At 38.8% G+C, this 19,263-nt stretch overlaps 1 protein-coding gene across 1 annotated transcript in view; it reads left to right on the plus strand.

Moving 5' to 3' along the window:
* The window catches only part of PREX2 (phosphatidylinositol-3,4,5-trisphosphate dependent Rac exchange factor 2), a 689,594-nt gene that overhangs the window by 652,220 nt on the left and 18,111 nt on the right, over window positions 1–19,263 (plus strand). Inside the window, exon 39 of the mRNA XM_053715101.1 lies at window positions 10,691–10,758. Within this exon, the coding sequence (XP_053571076.1) occupies window positions 10,691–10,758 (68 nt within the window). The remainder of the gene's footprint in view (window positions 1–10,690; window positions 10,759–19,263) is intronic.

The raw sequence follows: 19,263 nt of genomic DNA on the forward strand, positions 1-19,263 counted from the left end.
GAGTTCTAAGAACTTGTAGGCCGCTTCTTATTTCACTGTCTGGCTGTGAAAGGCTAATTAATGCACTGCTAGTTAAACTGTGCTACCTATACAGCATTCACTGACGCAAGAGTCAGCACTAATTGGTCAAATTGCAAGTTTATAAAAAAGCACTGAGATAAGTGGGTAGTCTGCAGAGATCTGGATACTAAATAATCACAGCAGTAAAAAAAAAAGTTGATCAACACAACCGTGTTGATCATGTAAAACTGGGGAATGGGTAACAAAGGGACAATCTATGATTTTATTTTTTAAACAACAAAAATGTCAAATACACAGTCCCTTTAATTTCAATAAACTTTCCCCCTGACAATTTTATTAGTCACAAATCTTTAACACATAGATTCTGCAATTATTACTCCAAGGCAGCTATACACTTTCTTGTTCCCCTATAGACACATTAAGAAAAACTTTCCCTAGTTTACACAGTAAGTCTTTCCTAAATACATTATTGAACAGTTTTGGAACATGTCATTCTGTTTCAGGACCTACAGTTACACTCAAAGGTTCTAATATGTGGTATGATATACCCTTATTCCCAACTAAAGTAATCATTACAGCTTTTAACTATATTTACAAGGGGATATGTGCTTTGTCTAACAAGAACTGACAGAGTCTGCATTCTTCTTAAACAGTCCCCTCTCCCCCTCCTTTTTCTTATAACACCGGCGCAGCTCCTATGTTTTTACTGTCTGACTGCTCGAAGTCTTATCTGTATCACATTTTTTCTATAGTTAAAACATTTTATTCCACTTGAAAAATTAAGTAAAAAAGTTAAACAACCATATACAAACATCTTCATTAATATTATACCTGGTTTAATTGTATTCATCCACTAAATATTATTTGAACTAAATATTGTCTTTGCATATTTATTGCAGCTGGCCAGTTCTGCAAATCAATACAAGACAATATGTATATATAAGAACATTTACAGCATATAATTTACCATCAATAATTATGTGTAATTTCAGTGGAGAACACAATAAACCTTATACACACAAAAGTTCAAAATACTACATTTACCTTAAACTACACATTGTGCACTATTGCTCTGACAAAATCATACAGCAGAGACATTGAACACTGACAATCAACCACTAATTAAAACTTCAAAAATATTCATTCCTAAGGTGGAAAAACACACCATGCAAACTTCTAATATCTCCTTACATACCTCCAGCACCTCTTCAATATTTATACACATTTTCATGAGCATTACATTCTGACAAAGGAATACATTTCCTCTCAATTATGCCCATTTTCACAAAATTGTATAATATACAATTACTTTGTCCATGGGTACTCCCTGATAACAAACACTAAAACATGATTTCCCCTACTTAAAATGTAACTTAAGGAATATAAAGCACAGTTTTAAGTTATTACTTAATCTTTTAATCATTCGAACACAAACTTTTCTAACAAATACTTTTACCAGTCCTATCAGTATTCCTATACCCCTCCCTCTTACATGCAGCTCTTGTGTTTGTGTTTTTGTGCTGCTGGAGTGAGTGACCAACAATCTTTTCTCATGTGTCCCACTTTTCCACATTTGAAACATTTTATTATTTTACCCCTTGCACTCTTTTTCTTTTTTTTTTTTTTGTTTTTGTTGCTCTTTTTCTTCCCTTACTGGGAGATTTAATTCTAATTTTTTAATTTCTTTTTGATAATTATCCTATAGCAAAGCCTTTAACGACTCACGCTGTCTTTTTACTGCCTCAGTATTCCATTTAAAATATGCTTTCCACTCTTCTGATGTAAGGTTGTTCTTTTTTGAAACCTCTATTAAAACATTACTTAGGGTGTTTATTTTATCTAGGTTCCAAGAGTCACCCTCTGGCCATATATTGGACCCTTTGTTTTGAGTTAGTTGGGACCATTTAGTATGATACTTATTACAAAAAGTGCCATGGTGTTGATTTATATATTCTGCTGGGCAGAGGCGTAACTAGAAACCACAGGGCCCAGGTGCAAGAATCTAAGAATGGGCCCCCCCACCACCCCTCCCCCCTCCAAAAAAGGTGAATTTAATAAAAAAAAATTTTTACATTTAACACAGAAAAAAATGTGAATCAGATTACATGTCTGCAAAAGGAGGTACCCTGAGCCCACAGTCTGTGAGATGGTCTGACCCCCTATTACTGTATATAGTGACACTGTTTAACCCCTCAGTACTGTATATAGTAAGTTAGTGACACAGTCTGTAATCTGCCGGTGAGATGGCTGGCCTGACCCTACCCGCCAAGTACTTTATAAAGTGACCACAGTAGTCAGTGACATGGGCCACCCCCCATACTGTATATAGTGGTACTGTATAGTGACACTGTTTACCCCCTGCCCCCCCCCCCCATACTGTAGTAACAAGGTCTGTAATTTGCTGGTTCGACAAACTTACGCAAACACACATACATATACACACACACCATACACACACACATAAACACCAATGGGTAAAACAGAAACACTAACCCCTGTAGTCATGTCACACTCACATGATATCAGTGCAGGCAGTGGTAGGTTAACGTTTTTAATTAAAATAAAATACATAAAAAAAATATATATATATTTTTTTTTAAGCTGGGCCCCCACCCTCAGGGGCACAGTCGCACCTGCGACCTCTGCACCCCCCGTAGTTTCGCCCCTGCCTCCCCGATAGGGGGAGTAACAGGGATTAAAGTGCTAAGAATATTACTACTTAACACAACCTTAACATGGGTCACAGCCACATGTCTTATTATTATATGTTGTCAGGGTAATCATGCAGGCCATATAGACCTCCCCCGATATGGGGAGTAACATGGATTAAAGTGCTAAGAATAGTACTACTTAACACAACCTAGTTACCATGGGTCCCAGACCGCATGTCTTATTATTATATTTTGTCAGGGTAATCATGCAGGCCATATAGACCTCCCCCGATAGGGGGAGTAACAGGGATTAAAGTGCTAAGAATAGTACTACTTAACACAACCTAGTTACCATGGGTCCCAGACCGCATGGTTTATTATTATACTTTGTCAGGGTAATCATGCAGGCCATATAGACCTCCAGTGCTGGGGAACCTTTTAGCCATTTAGGATTAGTGGAACAGCCTCTAGAGGAACTATGTCCCATTTTAAATTGACTTTTTACTTTTTACTATTTTTTTTTTTTTAAATGTAACAGGGTTTTTACTTACGATTAACACAAATTTTAACTAACTAAAACAACAAAACCAACGAAACAGAACAAAAGAGAATTGTATTGTATCAGGGGAACCTTCAGCCCAACCTGGCAACACTACACCACATGTCTGCCTGTCTGCCCTTAAATGACCGCTGCAGTCTTACGTCTACCCAGGATAGCCACTTCACTAAGACTAACAATATTTTCTTCACTGGGAATACTATCAGTGCTCATACATGAAATAAAGCTGTCTAATCAGGGCTTATCCAGGAGGTTTTCCTAAACAAATAATCAGATAACAGACAACTATGTTTCTTCTTAGGGTGTCTGCCAGGTCACAGTTTTGGATATAGGTTTGTCACAGTTCCCCTTGCATTCAAACACTGACTGGTTAACGTCCGGTGGGACTTGCAGTCAGATTTGGGCGGCTAGAACTGTAAACCCAGTCTACTAATCCCAGTTGCCTTTTAATAGACACCCTCCTAGGTCACAAGTTTTTTACTTTTACAAAAACAATTTACACAATACAACACACAACACTAATAAATCAATAACGGAGCCTCTTAGGATAGCGTCACCCAGAACGCCAAACAGCTCTGACCCCTTACCCAGAGACACTCAATTACTGTTACACTAAAAACAAACAAAAATGCTCTTACCATTCAGACCGGTCTTAATTGAGTGCCCCTGGAGCAGAAAGTCTTTGCCACTTGGACTGGTGTCTGAGATTGTGCCATCCTGTTTGTGACGCTATGTGTTGGTGATATTCACCCTGGACTGAATAACTCTTCAGACCATGACAGGTTAAAGAGGGTTTGTTTATTGAAAAATCACACTGCAGTGAGGAGAGAATGAATACAAAGTTTTCTCTGGGGGGGGGGGGGGGTCAGTCCCCTTCCCAAACATTTATACACAGGAGGCAGGGCATTTCTGGACTCCATATCTAGGCTAATACAGTTTATGATTGGCTAGCTAAAATGTAAGGGTTTTTACCAAATATGGTTATAACATAAGTAAAAAATACAGTTTAGACACAATTCCATTCACAAAGTTCTATTCCTCAAAGTAGCTGGTTTAACTGTCTGACCGTATATCAAAAAAGGGCAAAGGTCAGGGATGAACTAATGTCTGCTCTTATGTTAACAAAGAGAGCTGTGTAAAAAGCATATCATTCTACAAGCTTACTAATTTATGGTATACATCCATCCATATACTCACATATGTTTGGCCTACCGGGACAACAAGGGAATTGAATGCTCAGATACAAGGATAGGAAAGGATTAGATTTAGGAGGAATAACAGACATACACTAGCTACCATAAATCATAGCCCCTTAAGCAAGACTGGCCTCTCCTGACTAACAATGCCTGCATAGAAATTAACCCATTCAGACCTCACAAAGCACTGAAGAAAAAACAGTTACAGATATTGCTTATTATTTTCAACACTACCTCTTCCCTCTTGACCATCAACCTCCAAAACTGAACTCATAAGGAGGTGAGATTTAGGCAGCAAAATCATAGCCATCATGAGAACTTGCTGATTAGTTAGTTATGTTGTGAAGCATAAGATAGACAGAGGGTGGGAGCATGTCATTGGGGTAATTAAATGGAAGCCATGTTGACATTTCTAATAACCATAGCAACCTGGTGATTATCATGTGTTGGGCTGAGGGAAAACCATTAGAGGTGCACTGCTGAGATGCAAGTTCAGTAAGAATTTCTTTACATGTCTTAGGATAATGATATACAATCAGAGAATTATGTCAATGATATCAAGACAATCCAATAATAATTAAATTGTTCTAGGCTATCTTCTGCATTATGATTTATGGAAGGGAGAATGAGTAAACAATTTTTTTTTTTTCAAAGGGACAAAAATCATATACAGCTGATTAAACTCTTTTAAATTGTAGAGGGAGGTGACCCACTTTCCTTTGCAAATGCTGTTACTTGGACTCATAGTATCATAGTTGATCTTGAGTATAGCTGCTCAAAAGTTTAGATGAAATATTTGCAGTTTTTATCCTATGTCTAAAAGCTGACCAGAGTATTCAATCTCTAGTATGCATTTACTGGTGATTTATACATTTCATAATTCTTCCGAGCAAGATGACAATTAACCTTAGCAATTAGATGAATAAGTCTGCTTGGCACTGTACTGCCAATATCATGACATGAGTTGATAAATCATCTTTCTTGTAGCAAGCTCTTTTATTTATTGTTCATTGTAAATCTCCTTAGATATCACTCTATTTTCTGATATGAATAATGACTGAAATCGTGTGTCTAATATGCAGCAGTTTGTACATTGTTTTACATGTTCACGTACTATCAAATGTATAGTATTTATTAATGGTCTTACAGTTGTAAATATTTTGACACAAGATATTATTTTAATGGCTTTAAAATAAAATGTAATAAATAACCTCCTGTCTTTCAGGACATATATTCCATTAACCCCTTTTTTCAACCCTATTTCACACCGTCTCATCCCCGCTTTCCTTTTTTTCTAATACTCTATGTGAATGTTTTTCCTGTGCCTGATTTTCAATTAACCATTATTTTTATATTTATTCAGTGTTTCTCAATCCTATCCTGTCTTTATCTCATTTCTATCTCTCTTTCTGTCTTGTGTTACAGGTTCTTTCCCCCTGTTATAAATTAATCAGAATCAGCATTCATTCGCCTAGATTTAGAGTTTTGTCGGTAACGACCCGCGTAGCTAACGCATGCTTTTTTTCCCCCGCACCTTTTAAATACCGCTGGTATTTAGAGTTCACAGAATGGCTGCGTTAGGCTCCAAAAAAGGAGCGTAGAGCATAATTTACCGCCACTGCAACTCTCAATACCAGCGGTGCTTACGGACGCGGCCAGCTTCAAAAATGTGCTCATGCACGATTCCCCCATAGAAAACAATGGGGCATTTTGAGCTGAAAAAAAACCTAACACCTGCAAAAAAGCAGCGTTCAGCTCCTAACGCAGCCCCATTGTTTCCTATGGGAAAACACTTCCTAAGTCTGCACCTAACACCCTAACATGTACCCCGAGTCTAAACACCCCTAATCTTACACTTATTAACCCCTAATCTGCCGCCCCCGCTATCGCTGACCCCTGCATATTTTTTTTAACCCCTAATCTGCCGCTCCATACACCGCCGCAACCTACATTATCATTATGTACCCCTAATCTGCTGCCCCTAACACCGCCGACCCCTATATTATATTTATTAACCCCTAATCTGCCGCCCCCAACGTCGCCTCCACCTACCTATAATTATTAACCCCTAATCTGCCGACCGGACCTCGCCGCTACTATAATAAATGTATTAACCCCTAATCCGCCTCACTAACCCTATAATAAATAGTATGAACCCCTAATCTGCCCTCCCTAACATCGCTGACACCTAACTTCAAGTATTAACCCCTAATCTGCCGACCGGACTTTGCCGCTACTCTAATAAATTTATTAACCCCTAAAGCTAAGTCTAACCCTAACACTAACAACCCCCCTAAGTTAAATATAATTTAAATCTAACGAAATAAATTAACTCTTATTAAATAAATTATTCCTATTTAAAGCTAAATACTTACCTGTAAAATAAACCCTAATATAGCTACAATATAAATTATAATTATATTGTAGCTATTTTAGGATTTATATTTATTTTACAGGCAACTTTTTATTTATTTTAATCAGGTACAATAGCTATTAAATAGTTAATAACTATTTAATAGTTACCTAGTTAAAATAATTACAAAATTACCTGTAAAATAAATCCTAACCTAAGTTACAATTAAACCTAACACTACACTAGCAATAAATTAATTAAATAAAATACCTACAATTATCTACAATTAAACCTAACACTACACTATTAATAAATAAATTAAATTAAATACCTACAAATAAATACAATTAAATAAACTAACTAAAGTACAAAAAATAAAAAAGCTAAGTTACAAAAAATAAAAAAATTAATTACAAACATAATAAAAATATTACAACAATTTTAAGCTAATTACACCTACTCTAAGCCCCCTAATAAAATAACAAAGCCCCCCAAAATAAAAAAATGCCCTACCCTATTCTAAAATTAAAATAGAAAAGCTCTTTTACCTTACCAGCCCTTAAAAGGGCCTTTTGCGGGGCATACCCCAAAGAATTCAGCTCTTTTGCCTGTAAAAAAAAACATACAATACCCCCCCAACATTACAACCCACCACCCACATACCCCTAATATAACCCAAACCTCCCTTAAATAAACCTAACAATAAGCCCCTGAAGATATTCCTACCTTGTCTTCACCATGCAAGGTATCACCGATTGCTCCAGGCTCCGAAGTCTTCATCCAAGCCCAAGCGGGGGCTGGAGATCCATCATCCGGCTGAAGTCTTCTATCAAGCGGCGGCTGAAGAGGTCCAGAAGAGGCTCCAAAGTCTTCATCCTATCCGGGCAGAAGAGTAGATCCGGACCGGCAACCATCTTCTTCCAAGCGGTGACAAGCGGCTCCATCTTGAAGACCTCCGGCGCGGATCCATCCTCTTCTTGCGACGTCCTAAGTCCGAATGAAGGTTCCTTTAAATGACGTCATCCAAGATGGCGTCCCTCGAATTCCGATTGGCTGATAGGATTCTATCAGCCAATCGGAATTAAGGTAGGAAAAATCTGATTGGCTGATGGAATCAGCCAATCAGATTCAAGTTCAATCCGATTGGCTGATCCAATCAGCCAATCAGATTGAGCTTGCATTCTATTGGCTGTTCCGATCAGCCAATAGAATGGAAGCTCAATCTGATTGGCTGATTGGATCAGCCAATCAGATTTTTCCTACCTTAATTCCGATTGGCTGATAGAATCCTATCAGCCAATCGGAATTTGAGGGACGCCATCTTGGATGACGTCATTTAAAGGAACCTTCATTCGGACTTAGGACGTCGCAAGAAGAGGATGGATCCGCGCCGGAGGTCTTCAAGATGGAGCCGCTTGTCACCACTTGGAAGAAGATGGTTGCCGGTCCGGATCTACTCTTCTGCCCGGATAGGATGAAGACTTTGGAGCCTCTTCTGGACCTCTTCAGCCGCCGCTTGATAGAAGACTTCAGCCGGATGATGGATCTCCAGCCCCGGCTTGGGCTTGGATGAAGACTTCGGAGCCTGGAGCGATCGGTGCTACCTGGCATGGTGAAGACAAGGTAGGAAGATCTTCAGGTGCTTAGTGTTAGGTTTATTTAAGGGGGGTTTGGGTTAGATTAGGGGTATGTGGGTGGTGGGTTGTAATGTTGGGGGGGGTATTGTATGGGTTTTTTTACAGGCAAAAGAGCTGAATTCTTTGGGGCATGCCCCGCAAAGGGCCCTTTTCAGGGCTGGTAAGGTAAAAGAGCTTTTCTATTTTAATTTTAGAATAGGGTAGGGCATTTTTTATTTTGGGGGTCTTTGTTATTTTATTAGGGGTCTTAGAGTAGGTGTAATTAGTTTAAAATTGTTGTAATATTTTTCTAATGTTTGTAAATATTTTTTTATTTTTTGTAACTTAGTTCTTTTTTATTTTTTGTACTTTAGTTAGTTTATTTCATTGTATTTATTTGTAGGTATTGTATTTAATTAATTTATTGATAGTGTAGTGTTAGGTTTAATTGTAGGTAATTGTAGGTATTTTATTTAATTTATTTATTGATAGTGTAGTGTTAGGTTTAATTGTAACTTAGGTTAGGATTTATTTTACAGGTAATTTTGTAATTATTTTAACTAGGTAGCTATTAAATAGTTATTAACTATTTAATAGCTATTGTACCTGGTTAAAATAAACAAAAAGTTGCCTGTAAAATAAATATTAATCCTAACATAGCTACAATATAATTATAATTTATATTGTAGCTATATTAGGGTTTATTTTACAGGTAAGTATTTAGCTTTAAATAGGAATAATTTATTTAATAAGAGTTAATTATTTCGTTAGATTTAAATTATATTTAACTTAGGGGGTGTTAGGGTTAGGGTTAGAATTAGCTTTAGGGGTTAAAAAATGTATTAGAGTAGCGGTGAGGTCCGGTCGGCAGATTAGGGGTTAATGCTTGAAGTTAGGTGTCGGCGATGTTATGGAGGGAAGATTAGGGGTTAATACTATTTATTATAGGGTTATTGAGGTGGGAGTGAGGCGGATTAGGGGTTAATACATTTATTATAGTAGCGGTGAGGTCCGGTCGGCAGATTAGGGGTTAATAAGTGTAGGTAGGTGGAGGCGACGTTGGGGGCGGCAGATTAGGTGTTAATAAATATAATATAGGGGTCGGCGGTGTTAGGGGCAGCAGATTAGGGGTACATAGGGATAACGTAGGTGGCGGCGGTGTGCGGTCGGGAGATTAGGGGTTAAAATTTTTTAATAGAGTTGCGGCGATGTGGGGGAACCTCGGTTTAGGGGTACATAGGTAGTTTATGGGTGTTCGTGTACTTTAGAGCACAGTAGTTAAGAGCTTTAGGAACCGGCGTTAGCCCAGAAAGCTCTTAACTCCTGGCTTTTTACTGCGGCTGGAGTTTTGTCATTAGATTTCTAACGCTCACTTCAGCCACGACTCTAAATACCGGCGTTAGAAAGATCCTATTGCGGCTGGAAAGTGAGCGTTAGACCCTTACCTCCACGACTCTAAATACCAGCGGTAGCCTAAAACCAGTGTTAGGAGCCTCTAACGTTGGTTTTGACGGCTAACGCCAAACTCTAAATCTAGGCCATTGTGTCTAGGGACTAATGCAGTTATTGTTTTCTTTGACTTTCTTGTGACTAAGCCCCAGTTGGTCATTTAAAAGAGAAAAGTCTGCTCTTTCCAGTTATGGGTCTCACGTCTCTTTATGTGATCTATAATACTGACCATTGTATTACCCATCATTATTCCCTACTGGTTGCTAAAATAATGTAAAAGGTAAATGATAGTAAATGCTTTTCCTAAACCCTCTTGCTTTGCTTCAAAAGTCCTAAATCCCATTGCTTTCTGTACAGCCATTAAAGGACACTGCATTATAAAATGTGTTTACCCTTAATGTGTTTCCAATTACTTGTTATACCTACTGCAGAGTATTAAATGTATTCAAAATTATTTTTATTATTTCTCTATTTGAAATAGCTGGTTTTACTCATGAAAAGCTATCACCTTAATACTGGGAAATTAATTAGTGCTATACTTACATAGTGTTAATACAGAGAATATGTTTGTTGTTCAAATTGTCAGTGTAGGTGTCAGTTTCTATGAGCAAAAACGTATGTTTCAAATACTAAAATAAAGGTAAAGGGTATGTTTGCAAACAATTACACTACAGCAGGTAAAATGGACCACTGCTAACACATTGAAGGGGAACACATTTTACAGTACAATGAAGCTGTAAAGTGTGATATTGTTTTCTTGTAAACATGACAATTATTGATTGGAGATAGAAATGCAATACAATAAATATTTTATTTGTCTTTTTCCTCTATTTTCTACATATTAGGGAGCAAGAGTTCAAAATACAGCCAAGAATCTTGGTGTGAGGGATAGAACTCCACCATCTGCTCCAAGGTATGAGCCCACAATGTAGTAACGGTATATTTTATCTATGTGACACATTTATATTATTTATTTTTATAATTGCGTATGCTAATATTGCTGTAAAACAAGTTTCATGAAATTGACAGTTTTTAAAATTTTAAAGTAAAATGTAACCTTAATATTTATTGAAAAAGTATACCCTAAAATAACATTTCCTTTCAACTAAAAGAGATACAGCGTGTTACATTAAATAAAGGAAAATATCATTACTGTTTTATGTTTTATAAAATGAGTATAACATATTCTTATTGTTTAATTATGTTTATTGAAAGAGGAGATTTGTAATGCACTTTTATGTATTTACCTATTTTTTTCCTTTAATATGACAATGAAAATTAAAAAGCTGAAGTGGATCTTGGAGGAATTACATTTTTGACCTTAAAACATTATACACAGTGATTGATTGAATAGTGTTGTATTTAATTTATATCTGTCCATAATTGGTCACAGCAAAAAAATATAAGATAAACAAGACTGCAAAACATTGTACATTTGTCTAGCAAAAGGACAGTTTTGAATAAACATAAAAAAAAGGTATTTGTATGCAAACTGTTGGCAATACAAGACGTGCTTGTGTATATATAGTATGCATATATAACATTACTTTAATGACACTTTAATCTTCCTCTCTATTCCCATAACATTTGTGTGTGCATTTACTTACACAAAGATCAGCAGAGATACTGATAGTGAGGTTATACAGATGTACTCTTCTGCACATATATATCAATTTTAGCTGCTAAATCTCTAATTGACTGTTCAGTCTAATTCAATTATTCAGATCATATTTACTATTACTATTAAATAGCAACTGTTTTTAGGTTGTTAAATACTAGTTAAAAAGCAACATATTTGGGCCAGATTACAAGTGGCATGCTATTTTGCTCTTTCTCTCAAGCACAAACACCACTAGAAATAAACATTTAACACTTGCGGGTTACTGCATGCATTACAAGTTTAAATTAAATGGGTTGCACGTAAGCGAACGCCAACGCTCTGTAATTTCAAGACTTTGGATATTGCGACCACTCTAACTTCTTCTCCCTATAGACTTTAATTAAGTGAGCTGCTAAAAAAGGACCTAACACTTTGCAGGTGGGCAAACGTGAAACCACGTTAGACCAAGTGCACTCAACCACACGTAATTCATTTTTTACATTCCAATGTTCTTCACATACAAGAACATTTTCTTTTTATCTTTAACTATATCATTATTATAGTTTTAAAAAATATATATATATATCTATACCTATATATCTATATGAATATATACAGGTATAGGTATGTACAGATATATATATATATAGGAATATAAATTTAAAAAAGCAAAGAACATGACAAAGAAAATACAATGAACAGCAAATAATACACAGTAAACCACATTAAATATTAGAATTGAATACAAATTATATTTTGTTTTAACATATTTGAGTTGAAAGGGCTGCAATACAGACACACACACACATATATATACAGTATGTATATATATATATATATATATATATATATATATATATTGTATATATGCATGTGTTTATACACACACACACACACACACACACACATATATATATATATATATATATATATATATATATATATATATATATATATATATATATATATATATATATATATATATATATATATATATACAGGGAGTGCAGAATTATTAGGCAAATTAGTATTTTGACCACATCATCCTCTTTATGCATGTTGTCTTACTCCAAGCTGTATAGGCTCGAAAGCCTACTACCAATTAAGCATATTAGGTGATGTGCATCTCTGTAATGAGAAGGGGTGTGGTCTATGACATCAACACCCTATATCAGGTGTGCATAATTATTAGGCAACTTCCTTTCCTTTGGCAAAATGGGTCAAAAGAAGGACTTGACAGGCTCAGAAAAGTCAAAAATAGTGAGATATCTTTGCAGAGGGATGCAGCACTCTTAAAATTGCAAAGCTTCTGAAGCGTGATCATCGAACAATCAAGCGTTTCATTCAAAATAGTCAACAGGGTCGCAAGAAGCGTGTGGAAAAACCAAGGCGCAAAATAACTGCCCATGAACTGAGAAAAGTCAAGCGTGCAGCTGCCAAGATGCCACTTGCCACCAGTTTGGCCATATTTCAGAGCTGCAACATCACTGGAGTGCCCAAAAGCACAAGGTGTGCAATACTCAGAGACATGGCCAAGGTAAGAAAGGCTGAAAGACGACCACCACTGAACAAGACACACAAGCTGAAACGTCAAGACTGGGCCAAGAAATATCTCAAGACTGATTCTTCTAAGGTTTTATGGACTGATGAAATGAGAGTGAGTCTTGATGGGCCAGATGGATGGGCCCGTGGCTGGATTGGTAAAGGGCAGAGAGCTCCAGTCCGACTCAGACGCCAGCAAGGTGGAATACTGGTTTGGGCTGGTATCATCAAAGATGAGCTTGTGGGGCCTTTTCGGGTTGAGGATGGAGTCAAGCTCAACTCCCAGTCCTACTGCCAGTTTCTGGAAGACACCTTCTTCAAGCAGTGGTACAGGAAGAAGTCTGCATCCTTCAAGAAAAACATGATTTTCATGCAGGACAATGCTCCATCACACGCGTCCAAGTGCTCCACAGCGTGGCTGGCAAGAAAGGGTATAAAAGAAGAAAATCTAATGACATGGCCTCCTTGTTCACCTGATCTGAACCCCATTGAGAACCTGTGGTCCATCATCAAATGTGAGATTTACAAGGAGGGAAAACAGTACACCTCTCTGAACAGTGTCTGGGAGGCTGTGGTTGCTGCTGCACGCAATGTTGATGGTGAACAGATCAAAACACTGACAGAATCCATGGATGGCAGGCTTTTGAGTGTCCTTGCAAAGAAAGGTGGCTCGATTGGTCACTGATTTGTTTTTGTTTTGTTTTTGAATGTCAGAAATGTATATTTGTGAATGTTGAGATGTTATATTGGTTTCACTGGTAAAAATAAATAATTGAAATGGGTATATATTTGTTTTTTGTTAAGTTGCCTAATAATTATGCACAGTAATAGTCACCTGCACACACAGATATCCCCCTAAAATAGCTATAACTAAAAACAAACTAAAAACTACTTCCAAAACTATTCAGCTTTGATATTAATGAGTTTTTTGGGTTCATTGAGAACATGGTTGTTGTTCAATAATAAAATTAATCCTCAAAAATACAACTTGCCTAATAATTCTGCACTCCCTGTATATATACAAATATACATACAAACATACATACACATATTTAGACACACATATATATATATATATATATATATATATATATATATATATATATATATATATATATATATATATATATATATACAATATAGACCTTTTAATTTAAACACCTTGTCGTATACCATATACCATTTAACAATTAGAAAAATTGTTTCAATATATATATGTATATCTTTTAATATATAGAGTAACAGTTTATTTTAATGTATTTATGTTGTGTTTAATGCACATTTATTTTTAGCCCTTACCCTGTACTTGAAGCCTTCAGTGGGTCTAACCCAATACGTGCACATTTAGATTGCGTTTTACTTTCAACTTGTAATATACATGTAAGATAGCACGGTCACGATTTGGCAATATCGCACCCATGTTACCATTACCGCTCTGTTCAAAGAAGTGGATCAAATTTAAATAGTTTATTTATATATATTAATTTAATTGGAATTATTTATTAGAAATGTGCACTTGTATTTTATTCTAACAAATAAAAAAAATCAAATTTTGTTATGTTCTTTGGCTTAGTTTAAAAGTTTGATAGGATTCAGTTACTTAGGCTTGAAGTACTTATTCAGACTTTAGATTGAAGTTTAAAATATTTACAAGTTGAACATCAGGAGAGATGAACATTTCCACAGATATAGAGATGGTATTCAGAATATAGAAACAATATCGTTATCAAGATATATAGTATATCTACAATATTATATAAGCCTGCCCATACGAGTTGAGAGAAGAAACAAGCACTCAAGCAACTGAGAGGATAATTAATTATAAGTCATTATGATGCACAAGAAAATGTGTATGAAGAGGAACTCCGTAAGGAGACAGATGGAGGTTAAATAAAGGCGCTAAAAGCTTAAGGTACCTCAAATAAGCAATAGCAATAATTTACAGAATACTGTACAAATGACTAGGGAAAGGTGTGTATACAAAAATTTAATAACAAAGCAGAAATAAAACTATAAGTACTAAAAATACAGGGACGTCTCCCTAATGTCTGAGCAATTAATCACTAAATAGATACAGAATGGCACATTAAAACCTATTTGAATAAAACATAAGTGAAATTAAAATGTCCATTGACCGAACAATTGTAACAGAGATAATTGCGTTATATGTGACTGGATGTTTTATCTCTTTGTAGTTGGTGCATAGCGTACACATAAAATATGTTTCTCAATTCAGAATATTGTGTATAGTAAATTCCACAAAAGTTCTTAATATAAGTCTCAGGTTTAAGAAACTTGAAGTTATTTGTACCTTGTTATGGTTCCACAGTAATTTGTTTCCGTGGAGAGCTCCTGTCTGTTAGCCTCTGTGTCTCTTCCTCGAGATTCTGGCGTCTGACGTCATCACTTCCAGCTAAAGGGGCTCGTCTTCTCCTGGCCAACCAGATCCGTTCTTTAGGTATCTTGAGTAATGGCCCACAGCTCTATGTTGTAAGCGGGGTTTTCAGGATGTAAAACTTTAGAGCCAGAGTTTGCTCTTAGTGCTGTGCATGCAAACTTGCTCTCATAGACGAAAAGTGGTAAAAGTTCAGTATACAACCCGGGTTGCTTGATACGTTGCAAAGGTCGGTCTTTGGATAAAAAGCAGAATTAAATGCTGGTCCTTGATATTAGAATATGGTGCTGGTTTCAATGCGTTTCACTCCTCACAGAGCTTTATCAAGAAAAAGGAGTACTATTCTTATCAGTTTAATCCCTGTTACGTCCCCTATCAGGGGACGTGTATATGGCATGGATTTTAGGAACCGGGAGATGGAAAAAGATACTTGGTCTGTCCTCCTACTTTAAATTTGGGGCACTGCGTGTGCAATCTACTGTGCCACCAGATATGAGTGGTGTGTTAAGTAGTACTATTCTTATCAGTTTAATCCCTGTTACGTCCCCTATCAAGGGACGTGTATATGGCATGGAGTTTAGGAACCGGGAGATGGAAAAAGATGCTTGGTCGGTCCTCCTACTTCAAATTTGGGGCACTGCATGTGCAATCTACTGTGCCACCAGATATGAGTGGTGTGTTAAGTAGTACTATTCTTATCAGTTTAATCCCTGTTACGTCCCCTATCAGGGGACGTGTATATGGCATGGATTTTAGGAACTGGGAGAGGGAAAAAGATGCTTGGTCGGTCCTCCTACTTCAAATTTGGGGCACTGCGCGTGCAATCTAATGTGCCACCAGATAGGAGTGGTGTGTTAAGTAGTACTATTACTATCAGTTTAATCCCTGTTATGTGCCTTTTTTATTGGTTTGGTTTTTCAAGCCACAGTGCTGCACCAGAGGCCAGAAAAATTAGTCATGTACACATGCCTGAAAAATTAGGTATTGTTGCAGCCGCTGCTGTAGCAGCAGCCAGAAAAATTGATGTTTGTTTCCCAGGCAGAAAGTGCCCTAAAACAAGTTGGTGGCGGATAAGTCACGCAAGTCATCCAGCATTCAGAGATAAAATACAGCAGCATGTGGACCATTTTTAGCCCAAGGCAGCTCATCTCATCAGGCCTTTTTTAGTCGAATGTATCGCCCAATGTCAGTCCCTTCGGGATCCATCCCTCATTCATCTTAATAAAGGTGAGGTAATCTAGACTTTTTTGACCTAGGTGACTTCTCTTCTCAGTGACAATACCTCCTGCTGCACTGAAGGTCCTTTCTGACAGGACACTTGAAGCGGGGCAGGCCAGAAGTTCTATCACAAACTGGGATAGCTCAGGCCACAGGTCAAGCCTGCACACCCAGTAGTCAAGGGGTTCATCGCTCCTCAGAGTGTCAAGATCTGCAGTTAAGGCGAGGTAGTCTGCTACCTGTCGTCGAGTCGTTCTCTGAGGGTGGACCCCGAAGGGCTGTGGCGATGCATAGGACTTAAAAACCTCTGCATGTCCTCCATCAACAACACGTCTGTAAAGCGTCCTGTCCTTGCCGGCGTGGTCGTGGGAGGAGGAGGATTACTTTCACCTCTTCCCCTGTTAGATTCCCGTTGTGCTGTGACATCACCCTTATACGCTGTGTAAAGCATACGTTTTAATTTCTTTTGGAACTGCTGCATCCTTTCCGACTTGCGGTAATTCAGTAACATTTCAGGCACTTTATGCTTATACCGGGGGTCTAGTAGCGTGGACACCCAGTACAGGTCGTTCTCCTTCAGCTTTTTTATACGAGGGTCCCTCAACAGACACGACAGCATGAAAGACCCCATTTGCACAAGGTTGGATGCCGAGCTACTCATGTCCCGTTCCTCGTCCTCAGTGATCTCACTGAAGGTATCTTCTTCCCCCCAGCCACGTACAACACCATGGGTACCAGATAGGTGACAACGAGCACCCTGGGATGCCACATTCCTCCTCTGACTCCTCTTCATCACAATCCTCTTCCAGCGTTGCCGCTGGTCCAGCAAGCAATGCTGATAAGGCTGTTTCTGGTGGTGATGGTGACCACAACTCTTTCTCTTCCTCTTCACGCTCATCTATGGCCTGATCCAGCACTCTTCGCAGGGTACGCTCCAGGAAGAAAACAAATGGTATGATGTCGCTGATGGTGCCTTCGGTGCGACTGACTAGGTTTGTCACCTCCTCAAAAGGACGCATGAGCCTACAGGAATTGCGCATGAGCGTCCAGTAACATGGCAAAAAAATTCCCAGCTCCGCAGAGGCTGTCCTAGCACCCCGGTCATACAAATAGTTGTTAACGGCTTTTTCTTGTTGGAGCAGGCGGTCGAACATTAGGAGTGTTGAATTCCAACGTGTCGGGCTGTCACAAATCAAGCGCCTCACTGGCATGTTGTTTCGCCGCTGGATATCTGAAAAGTGCACCATGGCTGTGTAGGAACGCCTGAAATGGCCACACACCTTCCTGGCCTGCTTCAGGATGTCCTGTAAGCTTGGGTACTTATGCACAAAGCGTTGTACGATCAGATTACACACATGTGCCATGCACGGCACATGTGTCAACTTGCCCAAATTCAATGCCGCCACCAAATTTCTTCCGTTGTCAGAAACCACTTTGACGATCTCCAGTTGGTGCGGAGTCAGCCACTGATCCACCTGTGCGTTCAGGGCGGACAGGAGTGCTGGTCTGGTGTGACTCTCTGCTTTCAGGCAAGTCAACCCCAAGACGGCATGACACTGCCGTATCCGGTATGTGGAATAGTACCTGGGGAGCTGGGGGGGGTGCCGTTGATGTGGAGCAAGAAGCAGCAGCAGAAGAGGACTCAGCCGAAAAGGTTATGGAAGAGGATGGAGTAGGAGGAGTAGAGGAGGTGGCAGCAGGCCTGCCTGCAAGTCGTGGCGGTGTCACCAACTCCTCTGCAGAGCCATGCATTCCATGCTTGTGCAGCCGTCAGCAGGTTTACCCAATGCTCAGTGTAGGTGATATACCTGCCCTGACCATGCTTTGCAGACCAGGTATCAGTGGTCAGATGGACCCTTGCCCCAATACTGTGTGCCAGACATGCCATTACTTCCTTTTGCACAATCGAGTACAGGTTGGGGATTGCCTTTTGTGCAAGAAATTTCGGCCGGGTACCTTCCACTGTGGTGTCCCAATAGCTACAAATTTTTTGAATGCCTCAGACTCCACCAGCTTGTATGGTAAAAACTGGCAGGCTAAGAGTTCAGACAAGTCAGCTGTCAGACGCCGGGCAAGGGGGTGACTTTGTGACATTGGCTTCTTACGCTCAAACATGTCCTTGACAGACACCTGACTGTGGGCAGATGAGCAGGAACTGCTCAAGGCGAGACACAGAGTGGCGGATGGTTGAGAGGGGGCAAGGAGGACAGCAGTAGTTGATGTGGCTGAAGATGCTGGACCAGGAGGAGGATGGCGGCTTTGAGTTTGTGTGCTGCTTGTACTCATGTGTTGATCCCATAGGCGTTTGTGATGTGCGATCATGTGCCTTTGCAAAGCATTTGTACCTGGTGGGTGTTGGACTTCCCACGACTCAGTTTCTTTTGGCACAGGTTGAAAATGGCATCGCTGTTGTCAGAGGCAGACACACACAAAAAAATGCCACACTGCTGAGCTCTGCGATGACGGCATTCTGGTGGTGGCAACAGCATGCGTTGATTGGCGTGCTGTCTGGCTGACCCCGGGTGCCGATGAATGCTGTCTGACTGTGCCACTAGCTCCTTGCGATGACCTCCCCCTGCTTCCAACTCGTCTCCTCCTCCTCCTCTCTGTCTCCCCATCTGAACTTGCCCCCTGTTCTTCTTCTCTTCTAGCGGGCACCCACG

The sequence above is a fragment of the Bombina bombina genome, chromosome 5 (assembly GCF_027579735.1).
Source record: "Bombina bombina isolate aBomBom1 chromosome 5, aBomBom1.pri, whole genome shotgun sequence".
Classification (NCBI taxonomy): Eukaryota; Metazoa; Chordata; class Amphibia; order Anura; family Bombinatoridae; genus Bombina; species Bombina bombina.